At 45.0% G+C, this 23,453-nt stretch overlaps 1 protein-coding gene across 1 annotated transcript in view; it reads left to right on the top strand.

Moving 5' to 3' along the window:
- The first annotated feature begins 81 nt into the window (after positions 1-81).
- CC2D1B (coiled-coil and C2 domain containing 1B) overlaps positions 82-23,453 on the top strand; it is a 31,127-nt gene continuing 7,755 nt past the window's right edge. Inside the window, exons 1-22 of the mRNA XM_074545797.1 lie at positions 82-167; positions 508-612; positions 3,334-3,475; positions 6,044-6,153; positions 6,912-7,031; positions 8,123-8,260; positions 10,183-10,444; positions 10,942-11,066; positions 11,201-11,276; positions 12,323-12,433; positions 12,928-13,058; positions 13,344-13,416; positions 15,463-15,575; positions 16,358-16,526; positions 17,741-17,913; positions 18,017-18,142; positions 18,660-18,718; positions 18,961-19,077; positions 19,552-19,625; positions 20,266-20,324; positions 22,060-22,111; positions 22,735-22,834. Coding sequence (XP_074401898.1) covers positions 547-612; positions 3,334-3,475; positions 6,044-6,153; positions 6,912-7,031; positions 8,123-8,260; positions 10,183-10,444; positions 10,942-11,066; positions 11,201-11,276; positions 12,323-12,433; positions 12,928-13,058; positions 13,344-13,416; positions 15,463-15,575; positions 16,358-16,526; positions 17,741-17,913; positions 18,017-18,142; positions 18,660-18,718; positions 18,961-19,077; positions 19,552-19,625; positions 20,266-20,324; positions 22,060-22,111; positions 22,735-22,834 — 2,396 coding nt within the window. The 5' untranslated portion in view covers positions 82-167; positions 508-546. The remainder of the gene's footprint in view (positions 168-507; positions 613-3,333; positions 3,476-6,043; positions 6,154-6,911; positions 7,032-8,122; positions 8,261-10,182; positions 10,445-10,941; positions 11,067-11,200; positions 11,277-12,322; positions 12,434-12,927; positions 13,059-13,343; positions 13,417-15,462; positions 15,576-16,357; positions 16,527-17,740; positions 17,914-18,016; positions 18,143-18,659; positions 18,719-18,960; positions 19,078-19,551; positions 19,626-20,265; positions 20,325-22,059; positions 22,112-22,734; positions 22,835-23,453) is intronic.

The following is a 23,453-nucleotide window of genomic DNA, read 5'->3' on the forward strand; positions in this document are numbered from 1 at the left end:
CCCTATCCAGGGCTGCCGGTGCCGGGGCTGTGTGCGGGCACAGCTCGGCCAGAGCCGGGGCCGTGGCTCCCTCCGGGCCCGCCCCTCCGCGCAGCCGCGCAGCCGCCGCGGGCGGGCCCACCCCGAGCGCGCCGGCCGGAGCTGCGGCCGCACGGGCGGGAGCCGAGGTGAGCGGGGCCGGGCTCTCTCCGGGCGGCCTCTCCGCGGTTTTTCTCGCAGCTCCCGGCCCATCGCCCCCGCGGTCCCTCCCTGCGCCTGCCGGGGAGCGCCCGCAGCCGGCCCTGCCCGCCGGGTCCCGCCGAGCCGCCCGGGAGGAGCGCGGGCGCGGCCGGGCCGGGCTCTCTGGGCCCGCGGAGCGCGTCCCGCGGCGCTGCCCCCGCTGCCCTCACGGCGGGGAGCGCTCTGAGGGAGGGCCGGGGAAGCGGCGGGGTCGCGCCGCCCGCCTCCGTCCGGCGGGCTTTGCCTTGGCACGGGCAGGCGCTGACTTTGAGTTCCGTGTGCTCTCAGTCCTACAGAGACACAGCCCTCTGAAATTCATGAACCAACATGCTTGGCAGAAGACCTAAAAAGAGCCCTCAGGCAAAGGGCCAGGGAGCTGCAGTTGCAAAGCAGGTAAGGAGGGCGAAGGCCAGGGAGATGTGGTGGCAGAGCAGGCAGGGAAACCTCCCACTCCCACTGCTCCTCGGGATGGTCTCGCTCAGACCTCTCGCTGCTGTTTTCCTGCAGAATCTCCCATGTGGTAATAGCATTGCGGGATCATGGGGAAAATTAGAATGTGTGGTGCCTGTTTTCCTTCCTTCTTTAATGCCTTCTTCTTCGAGTAAATATCTGATAGGCAGCTGTGGAGGTCTTGCAGGGAAGGCACAGTGTTGTAATGCTGTAATCTTTGCATGAGACCTCATGACTCATGCTTACAGTATTTTCTTAGCCCAGCTATGTTGAGATTTAATAATAACTTCAGTGACTCTGTGGAGGCTTTCCTTATATCTCTAAGAAAACAGAAACAATTGCAAAATATCAGTTAACAAAATAAGGGACGTATATGGGAGAATATTAAGATGCTAAACAAGAGACAGTTAATTTTAAATTTCCCTTTGTATAGTCATTTTCATGTAGCAGATAGACTGGTATGCCCCTTTCCTGTAGATAAAACTGAGTTTAGCTGTGTCTGTGTGTTGAGGTTTTTTTGCCATACTTATTTACCTTTGGATGGAGTTTCAGAAGTCTTGTGGAGAGAAACAATAATTAGTCATGGTTGGCGGGTGTAGCAAGTCAGGCGACAGTGTCAAAATTAGAAATACAGTCAAGGCAAAATTCTGGGTGGAAAACTGAGGGGAAAACAGTGTAGTTAAGAGTTAATTAATATGTTAGAACCAGAATGGAATTTCAGAAACCTTTGAAGAATAGAGGGAACTAACAGGTGGAATAACTGGTAAGAAAGTAGAGTAATGTGAAAAGGGATTGTAACAGGCTATTAGAACAGAGGAAATAGCTAAGATGTTCTCCTTTGGTGATTTCTTAGGAACCAGTGTTCCCATACTGGAGGCAGAATGCTGTAGTTAGTGATCCATAATGTCACCATGGCTCCGGTGTGAAAGTTTGCATTTCTCTGTGAGACAGACAGTGTGTAACTTAGTTTGTCTGAGCAGGGGAGAAGATAAAAGGTGAAAATAATTTTCCTCCTTCTGGGGAAAAAAAAAGAAACCTCACTCTGAAAAGACAGAGAGTAATTCAAGGATCTGATTAACATCTTTTACTAATTCCTAATTCAATACTGTTAATTATTCAGCCTGTCTTACATCATAGATAAGTGTCTCTTGAAGCAAATGGCTTGTTCGCTTTCAAATTAATTCAATTTAAAATGATTTTTTGTTGTGTAATATATCAACTGCAAGCTTTCTATAACTTATTTTTTCTGTTTTATTAAACATTGCTTCAGTACTGCTAACAACTGCAAGCTTTCTATAACTTATTTTTTCTGTTTTATTAAACATTGCTTCAGTACTGCTAATTTCATTGGAAATGTTTGTTTTTGAATGGGCTGGGACTTGGAGCTGGAACAGCTGAATTGTGTTCTTGACTTCCGTGCTTGCTGCAGTTGCTTCACTGCCCACCCTTGCAGTGTGGTAATGAACAGGTCCTGTGTGCTCCTCATCTGTTCTGCACATTGATGAAAGATTGGGGTTATAAAATGGTCCAGAGAGGGGCACAGAATCTTTCAGGGCAGTAGCCACCAGCACTTTGATTCCTGCTGGGTTAAAAAAACCAACTATTACTCACATTAATTTATAAACTGACAGGCAGCCTCTTGCAGCACTTCAGATCCTCAGGACAGAGGGAGATTGCTGACCCTCAGAATAATGACAGCTGATGTTTTTTCCTGTGCTGGAGAGGAGCTGAAGTGCTGCCTCCTTGGCCATGGGGGGATCAATCAGGGTTGTGCTTTGGAAAAGTCTGAGGAAAGCTTCGCCTTCATAGGATGAATCTAATTCTGTTCATTCATGTCATTAAAAATGTTAGCATACTTAAGATAATTTTATTTTCCTGGGGCAGTCAGTATCTTAACCAGAAACACAAAAACAGTGATGAAATGGCATTTTAAAAGAATACCTTTTGGACTAAGAGCCCAGAGATTCCTGTGCTGTGCTTTGGAATGTTTTGCCACCAGAGAGTGCTAACCCCTACTGCCATATCCTGGTTGCTGTTATTAATGCTGTTCCCTGAGATGTTATCTCTCAGCTGATGATCTGTGCCAGCCAGTTCTGATGGTTTTCCCCAGTGCAGTGTGGCCATTGCTGGGTTTTAATGGCTGTGTTTGTTTCTGGGGTTTAGAAACTGATGTGAGAAGAAGACAGAGCAGTTCTGTGTTTATAAATGTAGCTTCTTCAAGAGATAAGGGTGAAGTCTGTGCAGTGTGCACATGTCAGACCTGCTGTGTGTGAGCCATGAGTGAATGTTTTCTAGCTTAGCTGTTATGGAGGCACTGCCCTGAACTTCCCTGATGCTGTCTGCTCCATGAGGCTCAGTAAAAAACATTTTACTCTACCTTCTTATGTCAGACTGTTAAACAGGATTGATTTTAAGAAATGGTTTGTGTAGGGTTTTAAAGGGATACTTGTGGGGTGTTAAGATTTATGTACCTTACATCAGTTTTGGGTGCCTGGTATGCATTGTTGGGGTAATACAGGTGGTGTGATAGTGGGCTGTAAAAAAAAAAAAGAACAGGATTTAGAATGCATGAAAATGTCTAAATAATCCATGCAGTGTGATGTTTGTGAGTGTCAACTGTAGGGTATTTTATTATTCTGTACTGTTATTTTCCCTTACCTCCAGCTGGGGCTGTTTGTGGATTTCAATCCTGAGGAGATGCTGCTGGCTGCAGAGGAAGGTGAGGATGATGGGGACCTTGAGGCAGAGCTTGCTGCTATCACAGGAGGAAAAGTGAAAGAAGGAAAACCAAAACCAAAGGTGAAAAGTAAGTTAAAGGATCTGAATTTAATTTACCTTTGTCAAATTGATCTAAAAAATCTTTACATTTATCAAAAATGGTTTTTCTGTCACTGGTAGAAACTGAATTTGCAACTGCTCTTTCCTTTACTTTGAAAGGTTTAATTTGTTACTCCACAAACAATGTAAAAGTTTTTTTCTGTTGATGCTCTTGTAGGTATATGAAAAAGATCTCTAGTGGCTGCCCCATTTAATGACTAAATTAAGAGATGCTTTTTTAGCATATGAAGTCATAAAAAGGTGTAGTAGGCGCTAGATGATTTTAGAGGGGAAATGATGTTTCTTGTGGAGGGTGGGTTGTTTGTCATGTGGTTGTTCTTGTGTTTTTGTTTGAAGGGTGAATTTACATAATGAGCATTATATTTTTAGTTACTTGGGAGTCTGTAACCAAAACTGAATCCCGTTTTCAGAGGCAGATACTGATGCAATCACTTGGAGAATCCTGTAGCTTGTGTTGTGCAGGTTACAGTGTCTCTTGGAATGGACTGTTACCATTCTTCATGCTGTTAATTTTGTCTGGCGGTGTTTGCACAGCTCTGCAGTGGTTTACAGGCTGGCTGCAGCCTGCCATGAGCCAAGGCTGCTGCTGTGAGGCCCCTCAGTGAGCGTGCTGTGCCTCTGAGCACGCCTGTGTTTGTGGGGCTGCAGGCTGGGCTGCCCCAGGAGCTCCTCTGCCAAAATAAACCTGGGTTCCTGTGGTGGCTTTCAGCTGAACCAGGTTTGCTCCCTGCCTGTCTGAGAGCTGGGGTGGCAAAGGGGACCTGCAGGTGTGTGAGCAGGGCAGGAAGGAGGAGATAGTGCACCTGCAGCCTTACTTCCAGCTCTGCAGTCGTTGCCCTGTAATATTTGAAGGGACTTCGCACAGAGCAGCAGGGAATGAAGAATTTTGAAATGTTTAGACAAGACAACTCTATAAACACAGTGGCTGATGACAGACAAAGGACAAGTTTGTACCTGAAACTGAATTCTAAATCATTTCCACTCTCCACATTTCAAAATTTTAGTGAACTCTTAAAGCTAATAAGCACAATAGTGCAGATAGGCATAATAGCAGAATTTATGTCATTGGGCATAGGTGACTCATGGCTAAAACCTGCAGGATGATGTTTTGAGGGTGAATCTGTGTATCAGGAGCTCTTGAATTGTTATCAGTTTTTCATCCCTCTCACTGTCACGTCATTTGTTTTGTTGTTTTGGCCTTTTTAGTTATAAGAGGAAAATAAAACTTCGGGCAGTGCAAAATTAACATTTACTGTGCCTTCTAAATGTGTGGTTCAAAAAGGATTTTGCAAAGCAGTGTGCAGCTATTCTGTTTTCCTGTTAGAATTGGAAGAGTGTGGGTTAGAAGCTCATGGAGGATGAGCAGCTGGCTCTGGGCACTCCTGAGAGCTGGCCCAGGATGCAGGCAGGTCTCCATCTGCCTGGAGAGGAGGAGCTCTGGGGGCTGGGGAGAAGCAGATCCTGTCTGGGAAAGGGCAGGAAAAAGGGATCCAGGGCCACTCATGTGCTTGGTTCTTGGCTGAGCAGTAATTCCCTCCTGGATTACATCCTGGAGCTCTGATGGGTGTGGGGGAATGGCCTCCTCCTCCAGCAAAAGCTGCACTGTTGGAACATCTTAAGCCCAGAGATCCCTGCTGTCTCTGATAAGTGCCAGCTGGGCAGCCACTCACGTGTCTGAAATTGTGGCCTCATCTTGCTGCATGGGATTAGAGCTGAAAAACCATCTGAGGAGGCTTGATTAGGTTTTCTGCACAGCCAGTTGCCTTTGGGTATGGCCTGCAGTCCAAGTTTTGCTAAGGGTCAAACTTATGAGCAGTATGTTTGATACAAATGCTGAAGCACCCATGGGGTCAGTTAGATTTTTTGAACAGAAACAGTTTTGTACCTGGGTTAATTTTCAGCTGATTCAGCAAATGCAGGGAGTGAGTGGGATCAATTTAAACTGACTATAAAGCTCTGTCCTGGAGATCTGTATTTTCTGCAGCTTTTACTGCCACTGGTGAGTCACAGTCATGAGTCTGCATAGGGAAGTATCAGAGGCATTTACGTGGACCTTTGGGATTTGTGGGCAAACAACCTCACCTTGGAGAGCATGTGGAGGAAGTTGATAGTTTAGAAGATGTGGTTGGCACAGGATGAAGCACAGATGAAAACTCAGCAATGAGGAGTTGAGTGGAGTTTCCAGGTTGAAGACCAGAAACAAAATTGCAAAATGAAGGAGCCAAGAAAAATTTGGAAAAGGCTGAATCTCATCATCACGAGACAGCGGTGCAGAAAATGTGCCAGTGGCTTACTGCCTGCCTCAAGTGTCACAGCAGGAACACCAGTGCTGCTCTTCTGGCTGCTCCCTTCCCAGCCCCTGCCCTTTACCCATCAATGTGCTCTCAGTTACCTACAGCACTGTGCAGTAAATTGGGAACAAGGGGGAGGGCACTGCTCTTTCAGCTGGTAGCAGCTCCTTCAGGATTTATACCCAGTGTTAACTGGGTATAACTGTTCCTTAGGATTTATGGCTCCTTGGGATTTCCTTTTACAGCTCCTCTGCCCATGGATCATATTGAAAAGATGGCTGCAGAGTGTATGAAGGACCTGAATGAAGAGGAGGATGCAGATGATGAGGACTTGGAGAAGGATACAGACCTGCTGGTATGCATAACTGTTAGCAAAGAGTTTTAGTATGTATTTTTTGTAATTTTTTTTACAGAACTGCATTTAGCAAAAATGTCTGTTAACTTTCTGGTGAGAAGCTAAAATATTGCAAAAGCACCATTAGATGCAAGTCTTTGCAGGATCCAACCCCTGCACAGCAGAGTAAGAGAATTTCCTAACATTGATACTTGTGGGGGTCTTAGAGAATTGAGGGAAGAGCAGGAATCCCATTCCATGTCCTGGGGAAGGACAGCCAGGGACTGTCTCATTCAAGTGATGTCTGCCACCATTTTGCTCCTGCTTCAAGCAGTGCTTTGGCCTGAGAGAACACCTCAAGAGAGTCTTTGTTGTTTCAGTGACTCATCTCACTGGCAGGGTTTAGGGAAGGAGTGTTAAGCTGTAGTTTTGACTGCCATGGCTAGTACAGGCTTTTTGGAAATTTGAAATTTAGGTTTGCATAATCTTTGTAAAAGTACTTCTCTGAACTTCTCCAGCTTCAGATCTCCGGCCACAAACTTGTGTGGTGATCCTGGGGCTGCAGTGTGGCTTTTCAGTGGTATCTGGAACCAGTATAAATTAATAATAAAAAATAAAATTGAATTTTAAAAAGACTGGGATAGAAGATCTTCAGACTCTTCACTTGGGTTCAAAATCCATCCAAAGCTTTTGGCACTTTAGACTTGATTTTATTTTTGTCTTTTGAGGACAGAAGATTTTGAGGAAATGCCTTTTGTTGGCTCTTACTTTCACCTTAGGCAGAGTTGCAAGAAGTTCTGGGGGAAGAAGGTGAGGCAGGAAGCTGTGAGGATGAAATGACAGCAGCAGAGCCATCCCCAGCTGAAGCAGAAGCTGAACTGCCTGAACTGCAGTCACAGGTAGGAATGAGCTTCGTGTTTCTGAGTTTTGCTGAATCACTCTTGTCACTTGGCTTGTATGAGGGTCATTGTCAAGCATCTGGGGAGGCCTTGTCTTCCAAGGAAGAAAAAACTGCTGTTGCTGTTTCCTCCAAGGAAAGCAGTGCTGTAAGAGTGCAGGTGATCCTTCTGCTTTGTTCCAAGGATGAATTCTGATGTTAGCATAGAACTGAAGAGGTAAACAATTGGACACAAGCATGTCTTGTCCCTCATTATACATAGGAGCATGCAGACTGCAGTGCAGGCTTCCAGAGTTTGTATCTTCTCCCTAAGATAATTGAGCAGTGTGCTGAAATTGTGAGACATGGTATAACTAAATAATTTTGGGGTTTTTCTCAGTAGCATTATCTGTCTCAGATTAATTTGTCAGTCCTCATGCAGTCAAATCCTTTATTCAGTCACTGCATGTTTGTGTTGTGTGCCACAGATTCCAGTGCCTTGTACACTGGGCCTGTTAGTAAATGGGATTGAGAGGGTTTCTCTAGAGATAATGGCAATAATTACATCAGGAGCCATCTGCAGGGTCTCTGTGGCTGTGGAGAGTTTCTAAGTAGCTGCTCATGACTTTGCTTAGGCTGCTTTTGTCACTGAACTAATTCCAGGCTGTAGGAGGAGGAAAAAGAGCTCTTGTTGTAAAACCAGGTTGAAGCCCAGAAGGGAGCAAACTAGCATGGTTTAAAAATAAGAGAAGAATAAGTCAAGATTTGTGCCAAAATACCTCTTCACACCCTCTGTTGTGCGGGGTTTGAGAGGCTTCAGTGTTCTCCTCACCTACTCACCGACCACATGGCTCCAATTACTCTGTGAGTGAGAGTTTCCCAAGTCTCTCCACCCATTCTTCTCTGTGAGGCTTTTGAGAGAGCCAGAGGTGGATGCAGGGCCCGTTAGCCCAGCACAAGCCCTGCTCTGTTTCAGGGCTGCTCCTTCCTGCACTCAGTTCACAGCAGTGTGTGTGTGTGTAGAAGAGGAGTGTTTGCTTTTCAGTGCGGTGGGAAAACTCGTCTAGCTGGATGAAATAAGTTTTCTTGATTTGTTTTATTGTTTTTTCTGAGACCTCCTCACTTCCTGCTGTTAGCAGCGAGCTGCAGCAGGCGCTGCAGGGCAGGATTGCTGACTACAGGACGGCGATTTCCAACGCGCGCGACTCGGGGGAGAGCGCCAAGGTGCGGCGCTACGAGAGGGGCCTGAAGGTGAGTGGGGTCACCAGGGCTGGGTGAGGCTGAGCAAGGGCAGCTCTCTGAAGGGTGCTCTTCCCAGCTGGCTGAGCTTGCTGACAGGAAATGAAATTTTCCTGTGCTGCCTGGTGTTACTTTAAAAACATTTGTTGTTACTGACTACCCACCTGGTACGGCAAACACACAGATAAGGTGTGGCTTCCTTTTGAGCTTTGTTTCTGCCTTTTGAGCTTTGTTTCTGTTGAATTTGCCAGGTGATAGCTGGAGGCAGGGTTTGTGGTACATGCTGAAGTTAAACCCAGCTGCCTGGATCTGAATTTGACCTGTGGTGACTGCTCAGTGTTACCTTAAAGCAAAGTTTAGGAGTTTTTCTAGCACATACACCTTGCAGTTCATCACTGCTGCCATCCCTTAGGTACTCACCTTCCACTCACTCCTGTCAGACAAAGGGAGGTGGTGCCTTTCCCTGAGTGTGTTGGCTGTGCTTGAAAAGGAATAGAGCAGGATTTCTGATGAAGGCAATTAGGAGCTGCAGCAAAGAGCAGTCTCTCCAGCCTCCCGTGTCCCAGGCAGGTGGCGTGCTTGCAGTGAGCTGCAGTGCTTGTTTACTGCTGGGCTGGGCCTTTCAGCAGCTCTCCTGCATCACCTCGGGCAGCAGCAGAGCTGAACAGCTCAGGGCTGTGCACTGGGGCAGGATGTAATGGCTCACTGGCTGTCTTGGGGTACAGAGGGAACAACTGAGACCAAACTCATGGGAGAAAAAGCACAAGCAAGATGTCTGTGTGTGTCCACTGCCTGCCAGCCCTGACAGGAATGTACACAAAAGCACCTGGCCTTTGTGAGAGCCACAGGGATGGGCACACCAGCCATTCCATCCAGTCATGAGCTAAGTGCACTGTGCCTCTTCCTTTATTTCTCAGGGCAGGGAGTTTCCCAGTGCCTAAGCAGTGTAACAGGATAATAGACCAGATCTCACTTCACAGCTCACAGCTACTGAATTAGCAAAATTACATGTCAACAAATGGTGTAGAGTTCTCTCTTCTATGTAGTTCTTGAACTTTCTGAACTGAACTTTAACCTCAGTCTGTCACCCCCACATGGAGAAGAGGGAGCTGGTCTGAACCCCAGTCTCACATGCAGTCATTTCAAAGTATGTCTGCCACTGTTACTCAGTAGAACAAACAATGCCACAGCTAAAAAAAACCCAGCAGTGATTCTGGCACTGATGAGATTTTGTAGTTATTGTCTTTCTGTGCTTCCATTTCAGTTTCTTTGGAAGATGAAAGAAGTAAAACTTTTGTTTTGGCTTGAAGTGCATGGTGGTCTTTTGTCTGAGCCTCAAATTAAATTTAAAAAATAAAAATACTGAGGCAGGTAATACTTGGGAGGAGGAGGGTTTTTTAAAAAATGAGCAACAGTTAAGCCAAGTTAGAGATGGTGGGAGCTCCTTACCATAGGTGATGAGCTGAAGCTCCATTTCCTTTATTAGTATTTAATGGCTTTTCTCATTACATTAAATAGGTTTGCAGAGCCCTTCCTTCCCTGGATCCATGTAGGCAGTGGCATTTAAGAATAGCATATTTTATTACATTTTAAAGATGCACAAAATCCATGTACAGTTGGTATAAATTGCTTCCTTGGTGACTTTCTGTGGCAAAGCTGAGTGGATCACATCAACTCCCCAGTAATTCTGGGTGCTGAGGTACCTCAGTTACCTGGTTTGGGTAACAAGGCCTTTGCTCTGGTATCTGGACACCTTTCACTGGCACTGAAGTTCTCTCTCCTTGCAGAAGAACAGGGAGCTGAAGGGCAGCAGTGTGTGTTGTGTGTGACAGAGCCTGCCATGTGCAAGGGGATGAATTTGTCTTTGAATGATCTTGTGCTGGTAACATGTTTGATGAAAAAGCCTGTTGGCTCTGTTGGTCCTTCTGTGCCAGACACTGGAAACCATGCTGGCTGCAGTGAAGAAAGGCAAAAAAATCAATGAGGAAGAAATGCCACCTCCTGTTGCAACAGGCAAGAGTTCTTCTTGTGTACCTCAAGCCATGGGAGTGGAGCTGGAGAATTCAGGAGACTCACCAGAGAGTAAAGCTGGCTGTGCTGCAGATGATGAGCAGAAGGCTTCTCCTGAGGCAAGGGAGCATTTGGAATCAGAGTCTCTGCAAGGTCGTGCTGCTGCTGATCCTGCTGTGGAAACAGGTACTGTGATCTGAGACAGGAGCAGTTGCAACCCTATTTTAATGTTGCATCTTCCCAGATGTTTGTGCTGAGTGTAGCAAAGCACTGCTTATGTTGGAACTTCCTGCTGAATGTCTCAGAGTTGCCCATGGAATGCTGACTTTCTGGCAGTGGAATCAGTTATTGTTTTAGAGCTCTTCTGTGCACTGGATCAGTATCCTTATGTTTGTTCTCCTGTGCCTCAGTTTCTCCTTCATTATTTGACTTGTGAAATCCCAGCCTTTAAAGAGGTTTGAGATACTGACTTAAAGACCTTATGTTTTTTTCTTTAAATTGGGAAAAGTGGAATTGTTGTGTTAGATAGGACTTGTGGTGACTGGAGGAAGGAGGATGTGTGTAAGAGTGCTATTGTGACTTACAGCAAAAGGGGACAAATGTGGATTTGCATAGATGGATGTAGCAAGGGATGCAAATCTTGCATGCTCTGTGTGAGTCTCAGCATTGTCTCATTCTCCCAGATCCCCAGCACAGCAGCACACGAGCAATCCTGCTGATGAGGCAGAAGGAGTATAAATTAGCAGCTCTAAAAGCCAAGCAGCAAGGGGACCTGGAGAAGGCAAAGGAATACATGAGGGCAGGCAAGGTATGCACTCAAGAAATCCCAAATGCTGAGCATACCCTGTGCTGTACCCATATACATTAAATGTCACATACTGACTGTGGCAGCTGGCAGGTCTTGGACAGACCAGAATAAACCTTTTGTTTTTTCTGTGTTAGAAATTCAATGTGGTGTTGGAAGCTTTGGACAGTGGGCAGCCAATAGACCTCCAGAATATGCCTCCATCTCCTCAGGGTAAGGATTGTCTTCAGGAAACCTTTTCAGAAGTCTCTCTGTGCTGTAATGGAATGATTCTGCATTTGGTTGCAAAGCTGTTAAAAGAACTGAAGATAGTTTAGGACTGAGGCTCACTGCATGTTCACAGTCTAATCAAGACCAATGAAGAGAAGTGAGGTATCATTACTTATATTGCAGTTACTCTCTGTGAATTCCAAGTTCCAACAGGTATTGATGTCTCATATTCTGGGTTTTCTAAGTGTAGGTAATAGCTGCCAGTATTTGAAGTGGAAGGGAAAGAAGGATAATGGCACGTTCTTAAAATTTACTGTAATGTTTGATGGTGTTGTGTGCTTCAACTAAAATTCGTAACGTTCAGATTAACAGATTGCAGTGCACTAAGGTCTGATTTTAAAAGCAAGTTATCAATATTAAAGATACCTCAGTCCTGGTAAGAGAGAGTTTTATGTTTTTATTATTTTATTGTAAGACACTAAATGACAGATTATTTCAGTAAATCATGAGAGTCATGACTCAAGTTACTGATCACTAAATGCCATTGCAGAGAAACTTCACCCAGGGCATAACCTTGCCTTAAAAAGTGCAAGATTTTTGCAGCAAATAATCTTGTAGTTTTCTGTTCCACAGTACCAGAAACTGGAGTTTCTGAATAGATGATAGGAGTTTCTTCCCTTTCCCAGCACATCTTTTGTTACTAGAATATTTTAGTCAATTAGCAGACTTGTTCACTCTTTCCATCTGCCAAGATACCAAGTTATATTTTGGGGAGAGAATTCTTAGAATACTTGAACTACTTTTACTTTTTTTTTCCCCCTCAAGCAGCCCTAACCAAAATTAAATCAGCATTTGAGATTTTCTCTTATAAAGCATTTTCTGTAGATAATGGGAACCTTAGACTTATCTAGTTGTGGAGATACTGTTTGGAAGCCAGAAAGCTTTCAGGAAGATAGTGTGATCAAATTAAAGGTTTTCTGAGTGACATGCAGCAGTAATTGCTGGGTATGGAACATGTTGTGAAACTTCCTGCTTTCCCTGCTTTGCAGATCTTGAAAGCTTAGGACATGTACAAGATGCATCCAAGCAAAAAGTACCACCCCGGGTGGGAAGTTCCCAGGATCTTGCAACACCTGAACCTCAGACCCAAGAAGCTTCAGGTAGGACTTTTGCATTTCATATCCACATACAGAAGCAACCAGTGGCCCTCAATCTTTGTAAAAACCACCAAATCCTAAAAATCATCAATGACGCCTTAATTGACCTCCCAGCACCATCAAATATCTCAACATGATGAATCTTTGGGTCTCTGTTAGGCATTTGCTTAATCACTCAAATCATCACAGGTCTCCTGCTAGCCATGCACTACACTTGTAATAAGTCATGAAAGTAGCACAGCTGGGAAGCACTGTAAGGTCTGACCTCTGCCACTGAACTGCAGCAGGAGTGAGTGAACCTGGCTGATGTTCCTGAGTATTCTTTGCTGCTGCTCCAATCTACTTTTGTTCTGGACCAGTGATGGAAGTGAAAGTTAATATACTTTCTAACAGCAGTGTTCATAGCGAAGCTTTCCAGTGATGCTCTCTGGAGAAGGGGAGGAGACAGCAGGCTGTGTGTTTTGGAATGTTGGTGATGTGGCATTTTGTGTTTGCAGAGTGCCTGCAGCAGCCCAGGACGGTGCTGGAGGCGCTGCAGCAGCGGCTGGACAGGTACAGGGCAGCAGCAGCCCAGGCCAAGGCCAGCGGGGACGAGCGCAAGGGCAGGATGCACGACAGGATAGCCAAGGTACAGCTGGGCTGGGGCTCCTTGCATCCAGCAAAGCCTTGGGAATTAGTTCTCTTGCTGAAGACTTTTTCAAGGCTGAAATAATTTGTGTATTGTCTGTCTGTTTGAAAAGAGGTCCAGTGGGGAAGCTGGAAAGCATTTGGAGGAAGAAATAGAGACAATGCACATATTGTAGTAAAATACTGAGTCTTGTGCAGTGTTTATGCTGGTTAAATACAGATGATTGCTAATTCACAGTCAGCTCTATTTTATGTCTTACATAAATAAGTGTGCCTTTGATTGCAGCAATACCAAGATGCCATAAGAGCCCATAAGGCAGGGAGAAAAGTGAATTTTGCTGAGCTACCTGTTCCTCCTGGTAAGTGTGACTGTAAAACATCCTAATCCCCAAACTTTTGTACACTCTGGAGGGGCTGTGCAGGTATTGCCTGCTCCTCCTTTTTCTCAATGAGTAGCTGGCCTCGCTGTTTGATGATATTGTGAGATTTTTTATTAATGTGCTCCCAAACACTGACACTGTTGAATATTCGTGCATATTGACAGCCTGATTGACAGTATGGAAACTTAAAACTGGCACTATTTGAAAAGTTCAACAACTTCACCATAGGCAGGTGTTAAAAATGTTAAAAATGTATCCTCTGTGTCAGCCCTCCTAGAGGAAAGACTAAATTTGGGTTATATTGGCTTCTTAGTTTTGCTGGGAAGAGGTTTTTAAAAGTGAAAAACCTTTCCTGATGTCCCCCATTCTGCTGATTCCTATCAGGAGCCTCAGAACTTGATCTCTAATGAATATCCCCTTGTAAACCTTGTAACATCAAATCAGCATTGCAGCTCTCCTGGCTGTTAAAAGCATCTGCAGAGATGAAGCAAACCATGCCCATGGTCACACTGAGGCAGTGGCAGAGGCAGCAGCTGAGCCTGTTTCTTGAGACACTGTGTCCTGTTTATCTTCTTCAGAACACAGAGTGCTGTGTCTGGGAAAGTTTGGGCAAGGTCAGCTGTGAATGCTCTGCCTCTCATTTGCATGATTCCATTTCTCCCCTAGAAACATCTTGCCTTTTATCTTGGGCCTGATGTGTTCTTCTGAAGGATACACTCAGCTCTGCAAAGCAGTGCCTGGATTTTAAGTTAGAGGATAGAGATGGACCTTGTGGTGGTTTTGTCAATGGCATGCACTGTAGAGTAGGGCTGCCAGCTCTGTCAGGTCATGTGTGGCTTTGAAGGTTTCCTGTTTTAAGCTGGCCCTGAAAGGCACTTTAGCATCCCTTTTTGCAGAATGTGGTCCCTTTCTTGGTGAATACCAGTTTCTGTAAGAGTGAGGCACTCCACATTTATACCTCTGGAAATATGGAGAACTGCTCAGTGTCCTTGCACATCAGCTGTGATTTTCTGCCATCATCTAGGGCCATGTGATTGACACTGAAGACAATAATCAGGCAGTCACTGAAACCACCAGTGAATTATCCTGGGGTGCCAGTGCCCTTCAAGGCATCTGGCTGGTGATGAGTACCAGCCTTGGACTCCCTGGAAACAGAAATGCTGCTGAGCAATGGATCAAATGTCACACGGGGCAGCAGCACAGGGTTCTCTGTTCTGCCTGCCTGAGTACCTCAAACTTGTGCTGTAGCAGCCATCTCTAGGTTTAGAAGCAGTTTAGTCACTGCTTCTTAGCACTTCTCATGAGGCTGGCAGCAAGAATACTTGCTATATATCAAATGAGAGAAGTGTTAACAGACATTTTATAGTAGTGGCTCTGGATCTCTGTTCTCTGAAGCTGACACTAAACTGGTCATGTAGCAGTGAGAGTTTAACTTCCATCATCCAGCCTTCCTCCCATACTTAAAAGATTAACAAAACAATGAAGGACATTATTCTTCATACACTTCTCATTTAACTCCTCTGATTCTGCCTTAGTTGGCTACCTCTGCATTGCAGTACCTTTTCAGCAGAGGCTGAGTGTGTAACAGCCCAGCTGTCAGCAGTGGATTGTTCATTACTCTGGGGGTAGCACTGATTTTCTGCTGGGCTGTGTGCCTGCTAAAGTGAGGCAGCACTGAGAGGGGAACAAATGGGACTAAATTCTCTGCTGGTTCTGGGGGCATCCCTACTGCTGAAGTCTAGAGGTTGTGAGGTTGCTCAGCTTGGAACACTGCTCAGTTACTGCATCATTTTACTGTCATCCCCTTGAGCTGCGTGTTTCTGAGAGATCTGATCTAAAGCCACCACTCAGACTTGATCTAGCAAGGCTTGTTGGCCTTGGCCTCAGTCTAGTTAGACTGAATACTAAAATACACTAGATAATAATAGGTATTTGGATAGAAACAGCTTCCCAGTAAACAAGGACTAAGGAGGACACACCACAGGGCTTATGCAACTCTCTCTCCTCTGTTCCTTTCCTGCACAGGATTTCCCCCTCTTCCTGGTGTTGCAGCAACAGATGGTGGCAGCACAATCGCTGCTGTCCTGGAGACTGCCAGCAAGCTGGCAAACATGGAGGAGAATGATGAAGAGGAGGAGGTTAGTGTTGCCTGGCAGATGTGTAAAAGTTCAATTGCCATCTCTTAGGGCATGCAGAGATGAGGCCATTGGGTTTCCAGGTAAGGAAATGAGCTGAAATTCATTCCCAAAAGTCTGAAGAGTGCAGGATCTCAGTGGTCTTTTCAGTTTCCTTTATGGAGTAGGAGAGACAGATGAGATGTTATTACAGTCAGTGCCACAGAGCCTTTGAGTGCAGGGTTTGGCTCTTTCATAGCTGTCTTGTATTTAGATTGTATTTTCAAAGCAAACACTTGAGATCCTCACCACTGCTTTCATTGTTCTGAAGTTAAATCTATACTTTTATCCTGCATCCCAGTAGCTTCCTATGTTTGTTCTTTCCCAGGATGTTCAGCTCTTACTGCTTTTTGTCAGGCTGCATCAGCATTTAGACTTTGGTTTGATTTCTATTTCTCTCTGGATTTGCTTGCTGATTGATTGTGCTTTTAACTGGAGCAGCTTTTAAGGGAGAGAATTCCTGGATGATATTTTTTTTTACATGCCTCTACTTTTTTAAAAATCACGGCCTTGTTAAACATTCCTTTTATTCCATCTATGGCTTCCATAGGTCAGCTACCTGCTGGCTTGGCATGGCTCATAAACCTCCAGAAGTTAAAATTTACTGTCTGGAATGCAATGCTCCCCTCAAAAGCAATAACCAAAGGCTGATACAGTGATAACCATGGTGCTGATGCTTGAGATGCTGTCCTCAACCCTGGAATAGATTTTATGCATTTAACATGCATTTCTTTTTGTTTTGCTAGAATGAGCCTCTTCCCCAGGCCCCAGTTGCCAAGAAGCCAACTCAGGTTGTGAAGCCAACTCCAGTTCCACCTGCTGCAGCTCAGGAGAGCTCTCCTGAGCACCTGAAACGAGCTGCATCCCCCTCCTCCCTGGACAAGGCAGAGGCAATGGATCATCTCCCTCCAGCTGGTAAGGGAAGGGATCACCATCCCCAGTGCTCCACATGCAAGTGGTTTGCTCTAGTTGGGGAAGACTTTATAATTTAGGTGTGAGCCTGTGAATGTGTGTCATAGATTTCCTCTGACAGGAGCCTCAATGTGTGTGTGCTGGAGGGCAGACCCAGACCAGCCATGCAGCTTTATTTCACAGAGACAGCATGTATAATTATAAGGCTGATTAGGTTTTTTAATTAATTTTGATGTAACAAGTGTATCGATTCATAATGTTTAACTCAGCTCACAGCTGAACTCTCCCTATACCCTCATTAAAGGGGTCAGGTTGCCAGTGTGAATTATTCATTGATCTAATGGAGCTCCCTGCATCACACAGAGTTCTCTGCCTGGTGCTTCACCCAGGGCTCTCAGGCTGCAGTGCAGCCAGGGCTTCATCAGTCTCTGCTCTTGCCTTGCTAAGGTCCCTGAGCAGTTGTGTGTGCAGGGTGAATTGTGCAGGCAGTGAGGGACAGGCCCCACTCCCAGTGTGGTTTGGGGACACACTGCCAGTGCTCAGGCTCTCATTGATGCCTCCACTGTAATCCCATCCTCCTTCCCTTCTGCCCTGGGCAGCTCCCTCAGGATGAAGTAGATCTGCCTGGCTGACTGATGCACCAACCTGGTACAATGTCAAGCAATCTTACTGGTGTGGTTGTCCTTAATGTTTTGGCAAGGAAAGAAGAGACTCAAGCATTAATTAGAAACTAAGAGAAGAAGGGATTACAGAGAAGCAGAGGTGATAGGTCTGAGTGGGCCTGCACATTGGGTCATCAGGGTTCTTTTCTGACAAATCAGGGGAGAGGAAGGAAATTACTGCAGAGGATGCTCACAATATTTGCTGGTTTTTAGAAGTTAACATTGAGAGCTGAAAGTTTGGATTCAGCTTCTCCCTTGGACCAGTCAGCTGTGCTGGAATCTGTCTCAAGCCTGCAAATTAGGGGCTGTAATAACTCTTGTGGCACTTGTGAAGTGCTGTGAGGTTTTTTTGATGAAGGATGCTGTTCCAGAAGGAAGCTTGTTTCTTTTTTTAATGCTTTAAAGTGCCCAAGAAACAATTGAGTGCAGTAAGGAAATCTTCTGATTTGACATCTGTCCTTTCACTGATCTTTTCCTGACTGTAAACTGAACAGGGTAAACCTGTGTCAGGGGCAGTGTCAGATGAGTGAGTGTTTCTGTACAATTGTTTTTCAGTTAGGGAGCAGCTGGAATTTCTGGAGAACAGGAAGAAGCAATACCTGAAGGCAGCCATCAAAGCAAAGAGGGAAAACAACCTCGAACAGGCAAAGACATATCTCAGAACAGCCAAGGGCCTTGACCTAAAGATTGAGCAGGCAAAATCTGGCAAAACTGTTGATATTTCCAAGGTTAGTAGGTCTGGTAATATTCTGCTTTGTTTCCTATTCTTGGACATCTAAGTGCTTACTTTTCCCTATAAGGGCTCTGAAATGTGGTGTTCTTGTGTTGCAGCTGCCATCACCTCCTACAGATGATGAGGGTGATTTTATCTTTGTACACCATGAAGATGTCAGGCTGTCTCAGAAAGCAGATGAAGTTTATGCACAGCTTGTAAAATTGCTGAAGGACCAACATGAGGTGACCATTTTATATTTTTTAGAAATGTTTTGGAGTTTCTTCTGTACATTTCTCTGGGGTTTATTAATGCTATAATCCAATCATTGTTCCAGTGGGGTCTTTTTTTTTTTCTCTTTTAAAATACTTTTGATACTGTGTGTCCTAAAATGGAGAATTTTCAGAGTTGGATTCTATGGATAGTTAAAGCCAGAGGGTGTGCTTTTTAATGCTTGGGACTAGCAAATTATCATTCTTAAATATGAGCACTCAAGTTTTAAAAAAGTACCTGAATATTAAAACTAGGCCTAAGGTGAACATCACATCTACAGATCAGGTGATTAAAAAGTAATAGGGAGAACAGCTCAAACAGATGCTGTGCTTTGGGCTTGAGGAATGGGGTGGTGAATGTTCTTGAGTGACTCAGGAAAATGCCTGGTTTTTCTTAAATTAGGTTGTCATCAACCTTAGAACTGTGCCAGTCATGAACCTGTGTGTGGGGATCACTGAGTGAACGTGTTTGGTTTGGTTTTGTTGACAGAGGTGTGTGCAGTACTCCAAGCAGTTCATGCATCTGGGAAACGTAGCAGAAACAACTCGGTAAGAGCCAGTGCCTGCTCCCAGTCCTCCCCAAAGCTGCTGTGGCAGGGTTGAGTCTGCCTCACCCCCTAAAGGTGTTGGGGTTTGAGTTGGTGAGTTTATCCTCGTGTGAAAGGCTTGGGACTGTGATTCCTGCACCTCCACATTGCTCTCAGCTCTGGCTGAGGGTTGCTCTGTGTTCTGTTTGATTTCGAGCACATGTGGGTTTTTTGGTGATTTTTTTTTTTTTGCCTTTTCTACAGGTTTGAGAAACTGGCACAAGGTTGTAAAAAGGATATGGAGATCCTACAGCTTGCACGAGCACAAGGAATGGATCCTCCAAGCCATCACTTTGAGGAAAGAACATTTAAAATGATAAGGTGTGGAAAAACAAGAGTATTTCTCAGTCAGGCTGGAATGACTTTCCTGGTCTTTTGCCCTTGTTTAGGGAATTCTGGGCTTCAGCAAACTTGGGTGGCATCCAGGATTATGCTCAGCATTCCTGAAAGGATACTCTCAACAACTTAAATACAAAATTGCTCTCTACGTTCTCTTGCTGATTCTTTTGTTTTCAAAATGCCTCCAGCTTCCCCTCTCATATTCTGTTTCTTAGCCATTCCTCCTTCCTCTGTGTTTCTCCCTCCATCCTGTTGCCTCCTGGGCTTTGTTCCTGGCTGCAGAGATATTTTTAGCTCTGTTTGTGCTCTTCCCTTGCTCTGCTGTATTTTGTGGAGATGATCTCTGTAGGAGTGCACTGTTGAAAAAGCTCTGACAAATAGCCATGGCATCCTGGTCTGGCAGTGGGTCAGCTGATGGTGGGATGAATGTGCTTTTTTGTCTTTCTCTTTTCACAGGATATTTTCTGATCTCAACAGCACAGAAATGCACCTGCTTATTGTCAGGGGGATGAACCTACCAGCCCCACCAGGTGTGTACTCAGGAGGGCATGTGGGCTATTTCCTCTGAGTTGGTAAGGAAAGTAATGGGGAACTAAATTTCTCTGTCTTGAAGGCCACTTTAGGAGCCAGCATTTCTCTCATTAAAACAAAGTAATCACATTTTGGGCTCGTGCCCCCTAAAAACTTTAAACAGTATTTTTAAAAAAGCAGACAGGTGAAGAAAGACAATCTGGGTTCCATCTGGACAGAGAGAAGAACTTTAAATTTTCCTGGGTTCACTCATAACTGGGTCATAGTTAAGGTTTCATTTTTATCTCCTATTTTGTTACAAGTGCCTGCCTATGAGTTGCAACACTTTGACCCGTCAGTAGACAGGGTTTGCTCCAGCCAGTGTTACTGCTTTTGGCCCCTTGTTCCTGGGAGCTTGTAAACCATCTGTGCTAGACTCTTAGGAGTAACAACATCTTAAAAAAAACCCAGGTGTTTCCCCTTGGATGCCAACTTTCCGTGGATTTTGCTTTGATGGATGGGTTATTCAGTTGTCTAGAGGCAGGTCATGAGTCCTACTGTAAAACAGTGGGGTGCTCTTGAGAATCCTGCTCGAGATGACAGATGCAATGACAATGTCTGTACTGGCTGTTTGGATTGGCTGGTTGTTGTCTCACCCAGGTGTGTCACCAAGAGATTTGGATGCGTTTGTGAAGTTTGAATTTCAGTACCCGAGTGCGGTGAGTGTGTCGTGGCTCTTCTGCCCCTCAGTCTGTCCCCCCTGCCACTGCATGAGCTTGTGAGGGAGAGCACTTCCAGACATCCTGCCTGGATCTGCTTTTAAAGCAGATTTATTTTTCTGAGAAGCAGCTGCTGAGCCTGTTGGCTGCAGGTTTGAGCTTGGCACCTTTCTCTCGATGCTCTCCACACCTTCCCCTTGGCAGGGCGGTGTCTGCAGCTTCTGTGGCAGCAGCACTCAGTGCTCAGCCATGCCCAGCTCTGCCCCTGAAGGCACCATCAGGCCCTTTCCAATGTTGGCAGAATGTGCCCAAGTTCATTTCTTTGGGGGTGCAAACACACCCAGCACCAGGGCACTCAAATTTGTTGCCAAGGGCCACCTTAGATGTGATCTCCCTAAGTCCTCTTCCCTTAAAAATCCAAGCTTTTAAAGGTATTGCATTTGAGCCTCCCTTACAATTGTAGAATTGGATTGAAAGTGTTAATCTTTGTCATCAAATAAATGGTGATTTAATTAGGAAATATATCTATATCTGGAGATAGGACTTGGGCCATGCAAGCTTCTTGCCCTTACTAATTAAAACTTGTGTGTATGTGCATGTATGTATGTGTATGTATATAAAATATGTATACACATATGTATTACTTCCTTCCTTGGAATTCCCCAGTGTTATCCTGTTCCTCTCACCTTGAAAAGCAGTCTCTGGTCTGAAAAATACTCAAACCTGAGAGCTAGAAGGGATTCTGGGGAGGGACTGACTGTCTCTTACTGTCAGTAGAAATCCTGGGGCTTTGCTGTTCTCTCTGTAAGGCAAAACCAGACTTTGCTCTTGCAGGACTGATGCTTAGCCCTGGAAGAGTGCAGAGCCTAGGGATTTCTACCTCCCAATAAATTTTGCAGTAATTCCACTAAAATTAATTCATTTATCTGTGGGAAATTGGTGATGGTCAGACCAGGTTTGTGTTTAGGTTTGAGTGACTCAAGGCCTTAATGAAGGAGTAACACAATTAGGGTGGCTGAAACCAGAACTGGTCTGTATGAATAATTTTCTGGGGAATGAATAAGAATCAGCATAGTTTCTTTTAATCTATTTTCCTTTGTTTAAAGCAGAACCAGGTCTTTATTCCTTAGCCAACAGTCAAATAAATACACCACCTTTCTCCTTTACAGCTGAAATCAGTTTTGCAAAGTAGCTGCAATAATTAGGCCACATTGTCCTTGTTCATTCCCCAGAGATTTAGTTTGTACTCTGCTTTAGGTTAAAAGTTAATTCATTTTGGTGGCAGATTGATTGTCAGGGAAAATAATAGTAGGACAATTCCCTGAATGATTTGTGATGAATTCCTTGTGTAGCTTATTATTCCAGCTAATGCAGGAGGAACAGAATTACTGTGTGCTGGAAGGTGCACAGTTTGTCATGGAGTTTAACAGCCCCAGTCAGGAACTTTATGATGATTGGATTGAATTGACTGTGACTATGTAGTTTATCTATGGCTCTCATATTTAATGTAATGTTTTGGCTTATTCTTTCTGCAGTATTATCCTTGTTACCACACTGCAGTCCAAGTGCTTTAGTCTTGAATATACCATGACTCTTCTTATTTAGATAACCCCAAAAACCTTACATTTCTGGTATAGACATAAAATAGAGCTGGCAATAAAAATGGTCTCTAGTCTGTTTTCAGACAATACCTGACAGTTTTGTGTGATGTCTGTCTCTTTTTTTTTTTTAATAGGAACAACCTCAAAAGAGTAAAACGCCTGTAATTAACAATAACAATTGTCCAGGTGAGCCCTTTTTTTCTGGAACAGCAGGGAAAATGTTGTGTTGTGGTGTGGCAACACACCACAACAATGTTGCACCTTGGGAATCCCTGGCTGGTGTCAGACTGTGAACCAGGCCAGAGATCCTCCCACCACCAGTTTTCTTCTTTCTCATGAAAGGGTTTGTTGGGGGTGAAGTCCAGCTGTGTTGGCAATTTCTTCCCCCTCATCCCAATATTGGTGGTAGCTGTTACATCATGAATTAAACCAGTATCCATTATATTATCCAAAACACCCTTCCCAGTCATTCCAGCCTTACTCTGCTTTTTCTTTAATATTTTGTACATTTTTTCATAGCCACAAACACTGTTTACATGCTGGAAGCCCTAAACTCTCCAGTTTTAGCTCCCCTGTGCCCTGCTGTCAGCTCACAGTGGTTTGGTTTTCCTGCAGTTTGGGTTCTGTCCCTGTCAGGGGAGGGTGACATGAACTGTGCCCAGGGACACACCCTGGGCCTGACTGGAACACCGTCCTGAGGAGGATTTCTGTGCCACACTGAGACAAAAGAGCTCTGAGCAGGAGCATGGGATGGAGCCCTGCACAGCATTTGACTCACAGGTTTCTTCCCCTGTCCTGTTTCCCTGCAGAGTACAACCAGCTGTTCAAGCTGAACATCAACCGCAACCACCGCGGCTTCCGACGCGCAGTTCGCTCCAAAGGAATCAAATTTGAAGTGTTCCACAAAGGGTGAGTCCAGTTTGCTTCTCTGCTGACAGCTCAAAAGAGTGTTGGAGCTGAAGTTTATGAAGCACAATCTCTAAGCCAGCACTGAAGAGTTGGCTGGTATTCATGTCTGGGAGCTTTCAAAGTGTGCCTGAGCTCTGCAGCTTCTTCCCCTGTGGGGTGAGGAAAGGCACAAATTCACTGAAGCTGTTTCAGATCAGTTGAGGATGTTTGTGGGACTGAGCAAGCAGTGATTTACCTCAAATTGTTTTGATTCTTACCCAGATTGGTTTCAGTCATCAGGACTAGAAAATTTAAATATTCTGTAGAATAACTCTGTAAAATAATGAAGTGGCAGCAAAATATGAAGAGCAGGAAAGCAGGTGACAGGTGATGGCAGAACTAGAGTTATGCTTTTGTACTTTCATTCATTGGATCTTGCAATACCTCCTGAGCACTGCTGGCAGCTGCCTTGAGAGAGACAGACTGCCCTCACCTCGGACAGACTGCCCTCACCTCGGACAGGCCGCCCTCACCTCGGACAGGCCGCCCTCACCTCGGACAGGCCGCCCTCACCTCGGACAGGCCGCCCTCACCTCGGACAGGCCGCCCTCACCTCGGACAGGCCGCCCTCACCTCGGAC

Source organism: Zonotrichia albicollis, chromosome 8, assembly GCF_047830755.1.
Source record: "Zonotrichia albicollis isolate bZonAlb1 chromosome 8, bZonAlb1.hap1, whole genome shotgun sequence".
Classification (NCBI taxonomy): Eukaryota; Metazoa; Chordata; class Aves; order Passeriformes; family Passerellidae; genus Zonotrichia; species Zonotrichia albicollis.